This window comes from Mesoplodon mirus (assembly GCF_964341445.2).
Source record: "Mesoplodon mirus genome assembly, chromosome: 20".
NCBI classification, from domain to species: Eukaryota; Metazoa; Chordata; class Mammalia; order Artiodactyla; family Ziphiidae; genus Mesoplodon; species Mesoplodon mirus.
Window position 1 is genome coordinate 28658854 of NC_138996.1, and position 17886 is coordinate 28676739.

General features: G+C 47.7%; 1 protein-coding gene across 1 annotated transcript in view; it reads left to right on the forward strand.

The window, feature by feature from the left end:
• The window catches only part of ENPP6 (ectonucleotide pyrophosphatase/phosphodiesterase 6), a 94764-nt gene that overhangs the window by 40044 nt on the left and 36834 nt on the right, over nt 1-17886 (forward strand). The window contains exon 2 of the mRNA XM_082608780.1: nt 6181-6360. Within this exon, the coding sequence (XP_082464906.1) occupies nt 6181-6360 (180 nt within the window). The remainder of the gene's footprint in view (nt 1-6180; nt 6361-17886) is intronic.

The window sequence follows — 17886 nt, forward strand, 5'->3', positions numbered from 1 at the left end:
AGCAAATAGACCATAGAGTTATTTCACTTTTTAAAGCCTATTATCTTAGATGGACTTTTGGACAGGCTATTGAGGCTACAGTGGGAGATCATGCAATTTCTTTAGCTGAATTTTGGAGGAAATATGACATAGAACATGCAACTGAAAACATTCAAGCATCATGGCAGAAAGTGACAGCAAGTAATATGTGTGTGGTGTGGCAGAAATTTTTGCATTTACTGTGCAAATAACGTTGCAGGATTTGAATCAAAAGGAATGGGAATCATAGAGGAAATAGTTGACCATGGGAATGTTGACACTGGCACTATTGGAGACTCACTATGCAGCCGGAGGAGGTTAGTGAAGGCGAACTTATCGACGAAGAAAGGGGTTGTGATGAAAAGGAGGAAGATGTCCTAGAGGAAGTGACACCAGCAAAACTACTTCACGTTAAAACAAGTCTCAGACATATTTCATGACACTGAAAACACAAAGGATAAAATGTTTGAAGATGATCCACACTTAGAAAGGGTCTGAAAATTTGCCTCAGTATAGAAAAGATGCTCCCTTGTATTGTTTTATATCTTAGGAGGAAGTCAAGCACTGTTCACACCATTCTTGATAAGATTTTTTTTTAAATAAGTAAAACTCTTTAACTCTCAATATTCCTAATATTTTAAATTACAGTGTACTAATAAATATTAATTTCACTATTTTCTTTATAACTTACAGTAAGAGAGTTTTAAAATATTTTGACAAATAATTTTAAAGGTCATGGAACAGTTGTAATTTCCCCATTGATTATTAAGATAGCTTTGCATGGTTTCAGCTAGCATGGTCATTTCTATGGCCCCACACTGCCAGGCAGAGAGAGGACTGCTTATGTATATATCTCATGGTAACTGTTATTAAGCCCGTTACTCAGATGAGGAAATTGAGGCTTCAGGGGGGTCTAAGCTACCTGTCCAAGGTCATGCAGATAGTGAATAGTAGAGCTTGGATTTGAACCTATGCACTCTGACACCAAGACCTGTCCCCTTAACCACTATTGTTGCCCCTACTGGGCTCTGAGCACTTTTGATCTTTGTATACCTGGCATGTAAACATTATTTGATAAATACATGTTGAGTGAATGAAAAAGAAAAGAATAAATGAAGTAAGAAACCATAAAAGGAATTAACGTTCAGTGTTTGAAAATAATGAGAAAAGATTAAGACTGATTGAAGACTAAGGAGCAGCAACCTTACTGATTCCCAGTTCCAGGTAAAATGGGCAGATCCTCAAGCATCTCATTTGATGTGAATGCCAGCCATTTCTGAGATGTTTGGAAATATTTAATATGGTGCAGAGGATTATGGGTACTTGCTAAGAAACTTCTGGTGATGGTCATTACATCAGAACACACCTGTCTAAGGCTTTGAGGAATAGAAAATGAAGGTGTCCTATCCTGCTGCTTTCTTACGGCAGTTCTAGGTATGGACGCTGTTGCATCAGCTCCCACTGAGAGAGACAAACCGTGGCCCCACCCTGGCCCCCGGCGCGCGCGAGTCACTGGCAGCTCCCAGTCAAATGCAGGAGCTCTTGAGCTGAGGTGGGTCTACAGATGGGTTACGAGTCCACAGCTCCGTCAAGTGTCGGGCTGACTGCCACTTTTTATATTAATAAGTCTATAAACTCTTAGGTCTTAGGGATAAGGGGGGAAAAGGGAGAAAAATGTTCATCTGTGTTGGGAAATGTTTGTACTAGGAGCTGCCTGCGTTTTCACAGTGAGTGCTGAGCCTCTGGCACAAATTTTAAAGACCCACAGAGCTGCATTTGGAGGAGGAAGAGGCGGGCAGGAGCAGTAGACCTTCCTTACACCATACCCGAAAGCCACCTGAGATCTGTGGTTTGTGACCGTGTCAGGAAGGGTTCTACTGACGCCTTGAGCAAAGGGTCCAAATAATCAAACTACAGCAAGGTCTGCTTAGAAAGCCCAAAGCACAGAAAAATCAAGCAACGTTGCAGATGCATAAAAATAGATACAGGTCAGGCAGAAATACGGAGACCAGAGCTTGTAGGCTGCAGAAGCCAGTACCTCATGTTGTGTCGTGTTGTGTTCTTTCAGCCAAGCAATAAAAACCAAAGAGCAAGAGAGGGCCTGGGTAGGTAAGGAAACCAGCTTGAGGAAGAGCAGACTCATACTGTTACAAACACAGACTACCAGCCTTAATATATTCACGGGAAGGAAAATCAGCTCATCTGGGAGAGAAGATTCGAGCAGATGATGAGATGGAGATGGAGAGCGTACGTCTCCTGCTGGCTTCCATGAAAGGCAGTGCTTCCCAGAACAAAGGGATGCCTCTGGGGACTGGCACTGCATCTGTGATTAAGCCTTTGAAGAATACACCCTCTCACTTCAACTCAAGGCCCAATCCACTAAAAGAATAAAACCCGCTTTCTAAACAGGGGTCTGAGATGACCTTGTTGAAACAGCTCCCTCGACACTTGGAAACCCTTTAATCATATAAGGAAAGCCACTGCTCCCAGGGTCTTCTTCGGCACCATTCACTCACAGGAAGTGGACAGGACCCTCCACACTGGTGCCTCAGTCCAGCCTTTGGAGAGGGGTTGCGTCTCGGGGGAGTGGGAATGGATCACTTACCTCCATGGGTCTGAGTTCCCCATAGAATGGATGTGCCTCTCTGGGCCAGCCTAGACCAGCCAGGACGCTAGGTGGGAACAGGAACCAAAGCCGTCTCTGGAGGCCTCGTCTCAAAGACGCTTCCCTGAAAATGCCATAATTAAAGGCTTTGAAGCTCACCTGAGTCTACGGGCACTACAACCAATTGGTATGAAAAGAAACTGTGAAAGCTAATGCTACCTCCTACCTAATGGTGAGGAGAGAAGACCCATTATGAAAAAAGCTAAGGGACCCAGAGAACCGCAGGAAACAGGACTTCATCATCTGAAATGTAAAAATGTGGTAGAACTGTGTGTTAACTGCACACATAGATCCTACCTCTCCTCAATGAGGCCTTACGGGTGTTTTAAAAAAATAAGTGTGAGAGGTAGAGAATTTAGCAGAAATTCTCTGGGAGAATATTCTTTCTGTCTCTGTCTCTCTGACAGACACACACCCACACACACACACACCACAGTCCAGTCACACTACGGCTCTACAATCTAAAGGAGGCCATAATATTTTACCCATGAGGAAAAGAGCGAAGGAGGTGAGAGAGCCTGCACCACCCTTTGGGTCTAGAGTGTTGAACGTGAGTGTTGAAAAGAAGAGGGAAATTTTATCACATGATATTGTGGGGTTCTGAGATCTACAAGTAAAGGTTATAAGTACTTAAAAAAATATCTTCAGTTGCTTCAGGCTTCTCTGAATGTAGCACGTTTTGAAAACTGAATCACGTGAGGCCCCTGCTTAGATTTGGGTTTCACGCATTCCTTCTAGAATAGTTGAAACAGTTCCAGTTAAAAGTAGAGACTCCTGCACACACACAACCCCGCTTGGTACCTTCCCTTACTATTCCCATATCCGATATCTGTAGCCCTTCCGACGCTCTCCTGGCGATTTCACTCAGAGGCTCCTTTTGGTCTACTGACTTCAGTAACGCTTTTCATACCCCCTTCTAATTTTCACCCTTCCTGTGAGTTTGTACACACCAGCACCAGGTGAGATGCCCTCCCTGCCCTTGGGAGAGCGCTAGAGAGCATCTACAGAGAAAGACCCTAAAGGACACATTTCCCACGACTATTATCATGATTATCTTGCCTCGTGAAAAGGGTGAGTGAGCATCATTAGGATGATAGAAATTTTTAGATAGGGGGTGCAGTATTTTGGGTTAAGGAAATAGATAAGAACTTTTACTCATGAGGCAGGTTCCCTTAATATTGTTAAACTCTGATACACCAAAAGGATAACATATATCCTGAACAAGAACCAATAAGAAGGATGCCTCTACTTTTAATAGTAGGAATTATCCTGAGCACCCGAGATGGTGACAATCCTCATAATTCTCCAAGTAAGACAACAACCTGGGCTTCCCTGGTGGTGCAGAGGTTAAGAATCTGCCTGCCAATGCAGGGGACACAGGTTCGAGCCCTGGTCCAGGAAGATCCCACATGCCTCGGAGCAACTAAATCCGTGTGCGATAACTACTGAGCCTGCGCTCTAGAGCCTGCGAGCCATAACTACTGAAGCTCACACGCCACAAGTACTGAAGCTCGCCTGCCACCACTACTGAAGCCCGCGCGCCTAGAGCCCGTGCTCCGCAACAAGAGAAGCCACCACAATGAGAAGCCCGCGCACCACAAAGAAGAATAGCTCCCACTCGCCTCAACTAGGGAAAGCCTGTGTGCAGCAACGAAGACCCAACGCAGCCAAAAATAATTAAATAAAATAAATAAATTTATTTAAAAAAAAGACTACAACATGGTCCCCTTCTTAGCGCCTCCCAGGAGGCCTGTCTCTTTTATGCAGAGGACCCTTTGTTGATTATTACATAACAATGCACTTGAGGATGGGGACTACATTTATTCAGATTTGAGTCTCTACACCTATCACAATGTATAATTCATAGGAGCATTTAATAAATGTTAGTTGAAGGAATAAATAAAACTAAGAAGTTCCTTAATCACTGGATCATTTTCTCAAAGTTTTTATTTTTTAATTTTATCAGTTTACATGTGAAAGCTTCAGCCAGGGTCAAAAAACTAACTCTACAGCTTTGTGTAAAAATCATTTTGTTTGGCTCTCAGGGCTTTAAGTTGCAAGCATCATTTGTGGAATCCGTGGGTTTCTGTGGTGAAACAAAAGGTTTTTCCTTTAAGATATTTTGGGTCTACAAATTTTCAAAATTTTATTTTACGGTTTCTCCTTTTTTTTGATTAAAAATAAAGTGTGGGTGTTGGGGGGCTTGCTGGCAAGAAGACAGAGCAACAGCAAACAAACAAGCAAACAAAAAAAGCCACTTTGATTAAGCACAGTCAGTGAGCTCCGTGAAGCGTGTTTCAGCCCGATGCCAAATGACGCTCACTAAAATTGCAGCAATTTTTGATGCACATGCCAATGTTTGTGTTATTTTTACTTTAAAGATGTAACAGATTGCTCCAAAATAAATAATTTAAGCCTAATGTTTCAAAAGATTCCAAGCGCTGTGTCTTTCACTTCTGTAACCAACAGAAGCAACCCTCCTCTCTATGTAACACTCCTTTGGGAGGGTTGTTTTCTTGCTTTGTTTTTCAAAGTAGAATATTATTAAGTCACGAAAAACAATGACATACTGATAGATATTACGACATGGATGAACCTTAAAAACATTATGCTAAATGCAAGAAGCCAGACATAAAAGGCCATGTATTGTATGATTCCATTTATACAAAATATCCAGAATAGGCAAATTCATGGAGACAGAAAGTAGATGAATGGTTACCTGGGATTGGGAGTAGGAGGGAATGGAGAGTGGCTGCTAATTTGCATGAGGTTTCTTTTGGGGGTGATGAAAATGTTCTAGAATTAGACAGTAGTGATGGTTGCACAACTTTGTGAATACAGTAAAAGCACTGGATGTATACTTTTAAAGGATGAATTTTATGGCAAGTGAATTATATCTCAATACAGCTGTTATAAAATAAAATTTAGTATCCCTCCAAAAAAAAAAAAGAATCTATTTTTCACCATCCTGTTCCAAATGTCATAGGTTCTACTGTTGTTCAGCGCTGAAGTGATAACTCCTCTTATCCAGGAAAAAAGGGAACAAACTCCATAACATCTAGATTTGTGATCTGGTGGGAGGAGGGTGTGGAAAGGGTGCAGAGAGAGGTCTGGGTTGAGAATATAACCCACGTGCCACGGAAATCTACAATGTCCACACTGATGCTTCTTCAGACGTCAGGCCACGAACAGTGGGTCAGATTTTACACCTGATGCCCTCAGTTTAACTTAAAATAGCTTCAGACATGGCAAATTAACTTCACTCAAAATGTCCCCATCCTCAATCAATATTGGACTTCTTACTGGATTGTTTGCCTTTATGGTACAATCTAAGAGAAAAGAAACATCTATGATTTAAAAAAAAAATCAAAAGCAAATATTTATGCTCTTCTGTCCTCCCTAAATGAGCCTGAATGGCTTTTAAATTCAGAAAATAAAGATGAAATGTAAGAATACCAGAGCAATAAACTGACAGCCTTGTGTTTTCATTAACATAGGTCGCCACTGTGAGGTGCATCAGATGATCGGGAACTACATGTGGGACCCGGCCACCAACAAGTCATTTGACATAGGGGTCAACAGAGACAGCCTGATGCCTCTCTGGTGGAACGGATCAGAACCTCTGTGGATCACTCTGACCAAGGCCAAAAGGAAGGTCTACATGTACTACTGGCCAGGTGAGTGTGTTGACATCCATGCCTGTCCAACCTTCCAAATCTCAAAGCACCATTGTAGTCTCTGAGAACAAAGCATGTAGACGTGTTTGAAGACCAAGGCAGGATTTAGAAAATGGGGTCTTTGTTCAAGAAATGTCTTATGGACATGTTTCTTTAAATTTTGGACATGTTTCTTATGGACATGTTTCTTATGGACATGTTTCTTTAAATTTTGGTTCAAACTCTCTAACATCAGACCAGACATAATGCCATTTCCTAATTCCCTTGGTTCAGCAGTGTTTCTGCAGTATATCATGCGTTTTCGTGGGTAAAATTTTGGATACACTGGAGAGATAAATTATAGGGTGCTTATTTGCTTTACAAAAGAACTTGGAGTACCATTTCTACAGATTTTGAGCTCCCCTACAATACTGAAAAGAGGATTCAAAGTTCTTACAACTTTCTGGTTGGGCATTAAATGAAGTCCCTTTATATTAATATTCCTCCTGTACACCCTAAATCAATGAGAAACTAAAGTACTTAACTTACTTCAGTGAGGGAGGTAAGCACTCATGCAGACTGCCCTGGCTGCTGTGAGGGGGCTTCAGGAGACTCTCATCTTGTCAACCAAACTGTTTCATTAAGGATGACAGGATTCAGTGACAACAGAATACTCAAACTCACCACTGACTTCGCATTGGTAGGGTGTGTTCCTGGTGAGTGGACAGTATAACTTTTCCATGCATGTGGCTGTCGACACGTTTTTCCTAGCTCTTCATGGTGCAATACTGATGATTGTCATTGTGGGAGAAGAGATCAGGGAGGCCTAGAAGAAATGAAGGGATAAGTGGGGAGAAGCATGTGGATGGATCTTGCTGGCCTGGGCTGGAGACGGCAGCCGCCTGATGGAACTGTGCGAGCCTGGCGGGTTCTGGGGGGCGGGGGAGCGGGGGGAGGGGGGAGGGAGCCTGGGCTGAGTCACAGGGGGCCACACCGAGGACGTGGGCCTGGAGCGAGAGTTTGGAGGATGCTGGCTGCAGGTGGTCACATGGAGAGCTGCTCTGGGGGCTCAAGGCTGTGCCAGCTCTCGGAGGAGGAGTGTCAAGCAAGGATGGATGGAGAGCAGGGAAAGCAGACCCACGGCTGCGCTGTGCTGAGGGCCCTGAAAGCTGCCGCAGGGCAGAGACTAGAATCCAGCGGTGAGCCCAGGACAGCCAGGGCAGCTGCGTTACTTCAAAACCCGGCAGGAGAACAAACAGACAGGCTGGTTCTGCGGGCAGATGCAGTGTCAGGGGAGCGCTGGAGTTGCTTCAGAAGACGCCTGGGGTTCGGTCCATAGCGGCCACCTGGGCTGACATAAGAAGAAGCTTTCAAGCACGGGAAGGTTGAAGAGAACTCTACCTTAAATGGAGGCTCAACTTTTCACAGAGTTGGACGTAAGGTTAAGAAAACAAGTGGGTGCATCAGCCAAGCTAATCAGACTTGATAGAGGAGCCCAGCTCAGGTTCAGCCCAACGTGACGAGATCCAGAGCCGAAAGACGTTGCTGCGCTTTGAGGTCTTTCTCAGCAATCATCATCAACAAACACAAGAGCCCACAGGCACAGGCCTGGGAGGGGGCAGGGAGCAAACACGTGCTCTCAGGGACCACCTCCAAACGAACCTGAGGACCATCAAGATGAATACTGTCCCGATTCCATAAGGGCCATCTTCCACGGTATCCAGTTAATGTAACTTTCTGTGTCTTGGAACTTGATCTCTTCTTGCTCTGAAGAGCACCTCCCCTGGCATCTCCTCCCAGATCCCCACATGCCTCCTGCACATACACTCTCCTCCGATGGCCTTCTGGGTAGCCATGGATGCCAGTGCTCATGGAAAGAGGGGGAAGATCTTAAAGGAGACGGTTGCCATGTCTCAGACTTCTCTCAGCTGTATTACAGAGCATCACTCTTTATCTCATCCCGGAGAGTCTGGCTCCTTAATCATAATCAGCAATTTGAATTCATGTACCACTGAGTAGCTACAAAGTCTCAATGCTAACGTGAATGTAAAATATCTTGTCGCTCCTCCAAAATAGCTCCTGAAGGGCAAGAAATGGCCAGTCGCTTTCTTTGATTCACAGTTCAGCAGCTAATGTGATGTGACAAATACACCTTGAGATCAGTTTATGGTGTTTCCTACCAGGAGGGCAGAAGCTAAAACAGATAACCTCCTAGAATTTCCTCAGTGATCTAAATGGAGATTAGCTAACCATCTGGCCGTGTTGAAGTCTTGATAGAAATGGGATGAAAAGTCTGCTGTTTCTTAGACACTGTCCAGTCCTTCTAAACTGGATCCACAAATAAAGGCTCCCTGAGAACCAGCTGTCTCTGAAGGCCCTGCCCCCCAGCCCAAGCCAGACGTGCTCTGGCCCCTGCATTCTTACTGGTTGACAGCTGAGGGATTAACGATCACTGCTGTCCTTTCTCCCTCCACCTTGGTCCCCTCCGGCCACAGCTCATAGCCCAGTGAGTGTTCATTTGTCTCCGCAAGATTTAGTGAAGTGCAGTGGCATTTCTTCTAAACATGACTTGGTTTTATTTTTCTTCTCAAACCCTCCTCTTCCTTCTCCAGTCGCCACCAGACATTGTACAGACCTCTTGATGAGGCCTGGAAAATCTTTATTGCTCCAGTGAGCTGTGTTATGACACTTTGAGCCTTGCCATTAAGTCAATATTTAGAAGTGCAATTTAGAAATAGCAGTAGTTCAAGTCCTCCTGTCAGGTAGATAAAGCAGCAGACTGAAAAATTGATCCCTGGTAAAGAGTCCAAAAGACCCCACCTCAAGCCTTGAGAAATTTAATATCGTAAACAGACCCTTTATTACCCCACCCAGTGGTGCCATGGAGCTGTGCAGAGGAAAATGTGCCTCAGGGAATGATCCCAGGCCCTAACTCAAATATCTGGGGGGGAAGGCTCCCCCGGATCAGCCAGGACCAGCGTCACCAGGACCTAGGAGTGCTCTGGAAAGGATGAGAGCTGAGTGTGTGTCATTCACTAATTTTATTCCCCTATTCCATCCCTCTGGTTTGAGGTCAAAGGAGTTTCATTGAAGTGGGGGGAAAGAAGAGGCTCCAATATTCACCTCATATCAAGAGCAACCCAAAGAGAAGGATGCCTTGGGGGAGGAGGTGAAGTGGGAGAATATAGGAGGATAAGTATTGATAAGATATTGCATGGAAGTAGAGTTTGAACTCCTTGGACAGTCGATGCTCCCTTACATAATGGTAGCAGTTTTTAAGTTTATTCTTATGGCTATCGTGAAATACAAAAAAAGGAACAAAAAACAGCAGCCTTTTAGGAGTCTGTGGTTTAAAAACTCTTTGGAGCAAGGATCTGAAGACTCTCAGTTCTACATCTTCAGTCATGATTTTGCAGTATTAACTCCTTATGGCCAAGCAGTCAGGAGGAGTTGGGGGCAACCATTCATATGGCTCCGGGAGGGTGTTGGGTGTGGGTCTGGGGTCTTCTGCTGGCCTCTTCCCGTCCTGTGCAGGTGTTGAGGCAAATAAGACACCTTTTATGTGGGGAAAGACACATTTCCAGCTGGCTTCTCCTCCCCTACTTCCCAGAGGTGGGCTGGCTGGGGAGTTAACAGATGGGTATCTGACTCAGCTCCAGTCAAGTTTTGGTTGTTAAAAAACAAGAGGATTGGGCTTCCCTGGTGGCGCAGTGGTTGAGAGTCCGCCTGCCGATGCAGGGGACACGGGTTTGTGCCCCGGTCCGGGAAGATCCCACATGCCGCGGAGAGGCTGGGCCCGTGAGCCATGGCCGCTGAGCCTGAGCGTCCGGAGCCTGTGCTCCGCAACGGGAGGGGCTCCAACAGTGAGAGGCCCGTGTACCGAAAAAAACAAAAAACAAACAAAAAAAACTCAAGAGGATTTCCTCTGGATGCGTGAGGAGGCACGTACTGACTACGGATCAGGAATTGTGGTTGTTCACAGAATCTTCCCCTTCCCTGCTGTGCTGGGTCCCTGACAACCTTCCATTGGGCTGAACTTAGATGAATGCGCTTAGCCTCAGGGGAGGTCCGGAGCCCAGCATCAATCATGCAAATGTGTGGGTTAACGTTACAGCCAAGGTCTTGGACTCTACCTACATGACTCCAAATATCTGCATAAAAGCTGAATTTTTTTTTCAGGCAAATATTTAACAATCAAATACAGGGGGTCCAGATTTTCACTAAATTTTCCAACACTGCCACCAATTTGGCATTAAGCTTTAAGATGTATGTAATTTTAGGACCAGAAGAGGCTTTATTCTGTATGTAGTTTGCTGGTTCCTACACTTGTAAATCAAGACCTCCTTAGGATACTGATAAAAACTATGGAATTTTTTTTATTAGAAAAACAAACGCATACATACTATACACACAATTTTGTGCTCATGTAATACAAGGGACTACAATGATGAGGACTGCCAGATGGTCTTTAACGTGGCAATACATACATATGTATAATATCTAGTTGATTTGATTTTTTTCAATGTGAGGGAAACATCTTAGAAACTCAGTAAAGTATCAATGAAGCCCAGACTCCTCTAGTTAATGTTGTCTGCCAAGAGTAGGCTTGGGTTAAAATTCTCTAAGGCTCTCTGGGTCAGATTCACCTTGAGTCCTTTCCTTTGTTTGTTGGTAACTTGGGTAAGGTCTGCCTCATTGCTCTTGTCTGTCTGCGTCAGCAACAAGGAGATTACAAATTCACATCGCAAGTTAGAGGTTGTCTCAGAGAAGTGATCTATCTTCAAAAGCATCCTGCAGGATTTCTAGGGGTCAACCATTTCTGCTGCAGAGAAATTGAGGAGGTGGTGCCTTTCTGGACTGCTGCCTGCAGGGGTGACTCCCCCAGCACTCGGAAGTCTTCCGAGCTGTCCAGCCACATCCAGTCTCCTTTTGCAGGATGGTGTCTTGGCCAAAAGAGCCCATAGTTTCTCAGCAGCATCTGTTACGGTAAGTAGGAAGCCTTAAAGAGAAATCCAGGGACAAACTTCCACTCTTCACAAATCATGGCAAATCTGTTTCTTCATAAAACATCTTAAAAGGGTGTGACTCAAGGCCCTGTGATAAGCTCTCAGGAGACGACTGTGAGCAACACCAGATACAGGCTCTCCCCACCCTACCCCCAGCCCCCCGGAGAACCTACCATCCATTCAGTCAAGGAGACATGTGATAATCTAATACTCGCCCAGAGAAATGAAAAGGCCACTTGTTTAAAGTATAACAGTGAAAAGTATATTGCATTATGACCTCATCTAATAGGGGATCTGGTTTCACCCAGAGGGTGAGGTGAGTTAACACCTGAGGGGATGGACAGGGTAGCGGGGTGGGAGCGCAGGAGCTGGCGGGAGGGAGCATCCAGACCCAGCGAACGGCGTATGTTAAGGGATGGATGTGGCATGTGGATGGGCTGGAGAGAAGCTGAGGCCAGGCCAGGCTCCATGGGCCAACTGAAGAATTTGGTCTTATCCTGAGAGGAGTAAGAAGTCACTGGAAGGTTTTAAGGAAGAAGATGACAGTACCATATTTGAATTTGGCAAGATTACTCTGGCAGCACCGTGGAGAAAGGAACGCAGGCGTCAGAGGGCCTGGAGGAGGGGCGACCAACCCGTCAGGAAGGTACTGCACAGACCTAGGAAAGAGGTGAGAATAGTGTGGATGAGGGTAAAGGAAGTGGGGAGAAATGGGTGGGTTGGGGACATATTTAGGAATCGAAATTGCCAGGGCCTGGTGATGCACCGGATTTGGGATTAAGGGACCGAGCAGTGACGGGCATGACACTTGGTTTCTGGCTTACAGGACTAAGGAGGGAAGGTGTGTCTTTGCCCATTCCGGGAAATTGAAAGAGGAGTGGTTTGGAGGCAGAGGAACATCTGCATTGACTCTGAGACATGTCGCGTTGTGTGCCTGGAGCTCGACGAGTGAACTGGAGATACACAGATGTGTGGTTCTCGGGAGGGCCCGGGGCCGGTGAAGCTGTGGGCAGGAAGGTCAGCCGGGGGAGAGCCCACGTGAAGAGAGACGATGGCCCCAGACACAGCCTGGAGTGGAGGAAGTTCATGCTTAACAATCAGATGGGGCGAGTGAGTCTGCGGAGGAAACAAAGATGGACTTCCTCGGGAAGCAGGAGAGAAGCCAGAAGAGCTGGGAAAAGTATAAGGAGAGTGATGCCATCTTTTGAAGGCATCTGATGGGGGGCTTGATGTCACCCGAGAGGCAGGGGAGGCGCCACTGGAGAGCGACACCAGCTGAAATCTGTTGGCCCCTCTTGTGACAGAGACCAGAGGAACCAAATGGTTTCAAGAGGGGAGTGGCCATCCCTGGGCTCACTGTCGAGCGACACTGCGGGGCGGCAGAGACAGCGTGTGGATTTATTATCTGGGGCATCGCTGGCAAGCTCTGAACTTTGTAGCTGTTAATTTCTTTAACATTTTTCAACTCAGTCTCAAGAAAGGTCCATTATAATAACCCCAGGGTAGCCTTTAATTTCCCTCTATTGCCCGAGAGTCTGCTTGAATAGCGGCAATGATCATTGTACCTCATCTAATACTGGTTTTGAAGAAAACAAAGTGTACAAAGAATAAAATTCCTCATGATTTTTTCCGCAAAGACGATTTTCAATTAAACAGGAAAAGTAACATTAAAAAAGCAAAAAAACAAAACACCTTTTATTGTTCTGGTTAGTGAACCCTCTGACTCCTGCTGGGAGTTCGTATATTCTAATGATGAACAAGCACATCTCCTCAGGTCGGGCGGCCAGGTAAGGAGTCAGCAGTCACCATCCACCGTGGATGATGCTGGGACTATAATAGACACGGTAATGCATGCGCAGGTGTGACAGATTCCTAGGAGCATCTGAGGCAGAGGGAAGGAACATGTACTAAGGTTCAAAGATGAGCAGGCAAGCGCATGTCGTGTGCCTGAAACTACAAAGAATACGACAAGGTTGCAGCTGAGTGACTAAGGCAGGAGTGAAGAGATCGGAAACTGGAAATGGCCAGATCTTAAGAATCAGGGACTTGGGCCCTGGTATGTAAAGGGACTTGCATTTAAGGAACAAAGGTGTTTTAGGTCATATCAGTTGCAGAAACAGATAAGCCCCAAAGTCTCAGTGGCTTAACCCAATGGAAGTTTATTTTTTGCTACAGAAAGTCTGAAAAGGGTAATTGTGATCAACAGTTGACTCTCTGAACAAGGATGCAGACACTGGTGGGGACTGAAACGTGTCCCCCAAATCCGTACCTTGGAGCCCTAGTCCCCCATGTGGTGATGTCTGGAGGTGAGGCCTTTGGGAAGTAATCGTTTGGACGAGGTCATTATCCTCTTTACTCCCGCTGGGTCTTCCTTTCTTGCTGTTTAAGGGACATCTCTGTTCTTGTTTCTCCCTCCTTAGGAGTGATTCTCCACCCTGGGTATGTTAAGAATCCCCTGAGGCCTTTATGAAGTATCAGAGCCCAGGCTGCATCCTCAGAGGTTCCGACGTCACTGGTGTGGGGCGGGGGGCTGAGGACTACAGTGAGAGACCCTCTGCAGTGGGCCTGGTGCACAGACCTAGTGTGCCTGCCCTGGGTGCCCACAGCCACGGCATGGCTTCCAGCCCCGCACTCCCATCTCTGCCGGTCACACTGTCCCAAGCAGCCTCTTCCTGTCCTTCTCTCCCCCCTGCCCCAGTCCCCAGGGTCACTCTGTGTCGTTGGCGCTGGCCTGTCTGAAACCTGACATCAACAGGGAAAGGAGAAGAGATGAGTAGTTTGAGCACCTGAAGTGAACTGAGCACTTCGCAGACATAATTCCACTCAATCCTCACAACAGTCCTAAGACAGGACTGCTGTCTTCCCCACTTTACAGACGGGGGCATGGAAGTTCCCAGAACACACAGCCAGGACACAGTAAGCCGGCTGGGCTGCTGCCGGGGCTGCCTGAGTCCACGCCCCGCGCAGGGTCCCTCCCTGAGCTTGGCCGAGGCCGGGGAGGGTCTTCCCACCGGCCATCCCAGGTTTGCCAGTTCAAGTCCCCCCCACAGCCCAGGGTGGGAGCAGAGGGATTCATGGGGAGGAGTCCTGACAAAGTGAAGAAAAGAGCCCGGAGTCGGGACTTCCTGTAGAAACTCAGTCCCTGGCAGAGAATGCTGGAGGCTTGGCTTTTGGTGGCCGAGGCAGGCCTACACGCCCCCCCCAGGTCTGTTCCACTTTCCCCCTCGGCACCAAACACGCCCTCGTTGTCAGTGGGCGGCGGGGCTCAGCCACCTCTGCACTGCTTTTCCCAGCTGGTGGGCCGCTGGCTGTCGGATCCAGATCCAGCGTCTGTCAGAGGGATTCCTTAGGGTGGGACAAAGACGTGGCCCTTTCACCTCACCAGAGCCCTTTGTGTGCAGAGAGCTCTGTGCCCTCCCGGCCTCTCCCCTCCTGTTCTCCCTGCTGTGCTGGATGGAGCCCTTGAGGAACCTCAGGGCAACGTAAAGAGCCAGAACATGACCGGAAAGAGACCAGTTCAGCCACTTCTTTGCCGTGGGACCTGGGGGCAGTCACTTAATCTCTCTGTGTGGCGGGTTCCTTATCTGTCCCACAGGAATGACTACGTGTACCTCTCAGGCTCGCTGGGCATGTGAAATGAGATAGGATATACAGAATATCCGACCAGAATATATGGTTAGGAGCTATATAGTAACCCCACCCTTGCCCCCCGATTCTTAAAAGGGAGCTTCAGCCTGTGTCCTTCTAATGTGTCACACGGGGTGCATGGGGGGAGGGGGAGGCTCTGGCCAGGTCACTCTTGGCCCAAAACAATGCTGCAAGGTCACATCAGGGATTCAAATGCACACTTGCAGCAAAGGCCACAGAGTGAAACACAAGTCCTGTTTTAAATCGCCATGAGAGTTCTGAGACAGGCCATCATGGCCAGTCAGGGACGGGAAAGGGGTTTCCCAGGAAAGGGGTGGATGGAGGGGTCTGGCCACTGGGTCATCAGAGGAGGGAAAGGGGACAGAGTCTGGCTTTTTGATGCCTCAGGGCTGCGGGGCAGAAGCCATGGACAGGGCGAGCTGTGCACACAGGACTCTGTGCAGAGGTGGCGCTGAGTGCTCGAGGTGTGGCCACTGGGGCGGCCCTCGGGCTCTTTGCCCAGGTGTGTAGAGTGCTGGCCTTGCAGGGCCACATGCAGCACTCACTCCCGCTCCCAGCCATTCCTGGAAGTGGTTCAGAACCAGCTCAGAAGTTGGAGAGTTCCCCCAGATACATGGTGGGAGGAAAAGGGCACTTTGTAAGACCTGGGGATCACAGGCTCAAACTGGAGGGCTGGAGGGTGAGGAATCCCTGGGTCGGCGCTAGAGTTCTGGCAAGGCCGCTGGCAAGGCTGAGCCTGCGGTCAAGGGCTTGCCGGCATCCTGCATCCCGAGGAGGCCCAGGCTTCTTGGATCCAAATACCAGGAAACCACCTGCTCCGGGAGGAGGCTCTGGTGGGGACCACCACGTGTGCAGCAGTCGAGATGCCTTCCCCCTGGGGAGCATGACATCACTTGCAAGATTTAGATGACCTTGAGGCATGTGCCTCAGACCCAGAGATGCTGCTTGTGGCTGATATGAGGGGCACCAGGAGTCCCTCACTCCTCACCTGGGCCTGCTGGGGAGGAGGACGGTCCCTGACCCTGGCACAGAGACTTGCCCATCTAAAGCTGACTCACGGAGGCAGAGATCGCATCTCACCTTTGGCCTCGTGATGCCTTGCTAAGGTTTCGCCACTGCCTTCCTAAAGCAGACACCCAGCCTGGGTTAGGCACCTGCCCCTCTGCCCTCAGGTTCCTCTCAGGACTCAGTGAGTCCTTTCCAGTTGAGTTTCCAGAATCTGCTCTAATGGATGAGTGCTTCTCATCTCACCTGTCTGCCCCTGTGCACAAGGCCAGTCCGCATGGCATCCTGTGTTCAGGCCAGCCCACCACCCCTCCTCCCCAGATCAGAAGAGACCTCCCAGCCCTGTGGGCCCGGCTGACCTGGGAAAGGGTGTCTGAGATCAAAGGCCACACTTTCCCCAAGGACTTGTCCCCATAAGCTCCTGTGCATCAGATGTATCTTCCTGGAAAAGGTGACATGTTTCTAAGAGTTAATGAACTTAGCTGTTTTAATAAGCTCTCCTGAGACACATATTCAACCGTAGTACACCTGCCTCATGTCCCATAAAACGCAGCTCACAGGGGTTATTGTCACAAGGTGTGTGTGGAAGTTGGAAGCCGGGCGGCACTTGGAAGCTGGGACCTGTGTTCCAGGAAGTTTAGAGAAATGTGATTTTCATGGGCTCAGCTTCCTTGGAGGGAGTTGGCAGGAAGCCAGGATCAGTCAGGAAAGCAGTGGAAAAGTATCAGAGCCAGGAAGCTGATTGCTAGGTGGCAAGGAGACCTTGGAATAGTCACTTCTCCCATCTCAGGCCTTTGTTTTCTCAGCTGCAAAATAAGAGGCACTGATGTAAGGCTGCCGTGAAGGGCCGTGAAAGCTATTCGTTGTGCCCGGATGCTGTGTCCACGGGGGCGTGGCTCACACTATAGTCGTCATAGATTTGCATATTTATTTTGACAATATATTGGTCTCTGACAGTCATGTTGCTATGACAAAATAGATATATTAAAATAATTGTCTAGGGCTTCCCTGGTGGCGCAGTGGTTGGGAGTCTGCCTGCCGATGCAGGGGACACGGGTTCGTGCCCCGGTCCGGGAGGATCCCACGTGCCGTGGAGCGGCTGGGCCCGTGAGCAATGGTCGCTGAGCCTGCGCGTCCAGAGCCTGTGCTCCGCAACTGGAGGAGCCGTGGCAGTGGGAGTCCCGCGTACCGAAAAAAAAAAAAAAAAATTGTCTAGCAGATGTAAGTTAAGTGTTTTGAAGAAGTGACTAAAAAAATTTTTTTTTGACACAAAGATGCATGGGCTTAGTGGTGGTCCTCTTTGGTTGTCCTTTAAGTTCCGTCCAACTCTATATTTTCTGCTCAGGATATATTTATTAGGTTGCTGAGATGGGACTATCCCAGCAGGAAGGCAGACTCTAGACAGACATAATATGAGGACCTGAACAATGAGCCCTAATTAAGGGCAATTCCCTTTTAAGTTCCCTGGGAACAACGAGGAAATAAGATGGAGGAAAGTCAAAGCCTGCCCTTGAAGCACTGGTGAAACCAAAATCTTACTGCCAAGTTCCTGGTTGGTCTTTGAAACTGCAAAAGCCAGGCCACTGCCTTTGTGTCCCCACACACCCCTGTGCAGAGAATCAGGAATCCCTGCTTTCCTCAGGCACGGTGGGCTGACCTGAAGGACCTCAGTTGACCAGATCCACACTCCCTGGGAGGCCATGAAAATGGCCTGGAGGCAACAGCCCAAGAGGCTGAGCAGTGCGCCTAGGTTCATGGACTGAGCCCACGGTGGGTCCAGAAAGGGGCCCACAGGCTCCTGATTAGAGAAATAGCACGTGGGATCCACACAACACACCCCTTCCAGTCTGATGATTTCCATCAGGTAAAGACTAAGGAAAACCAAACG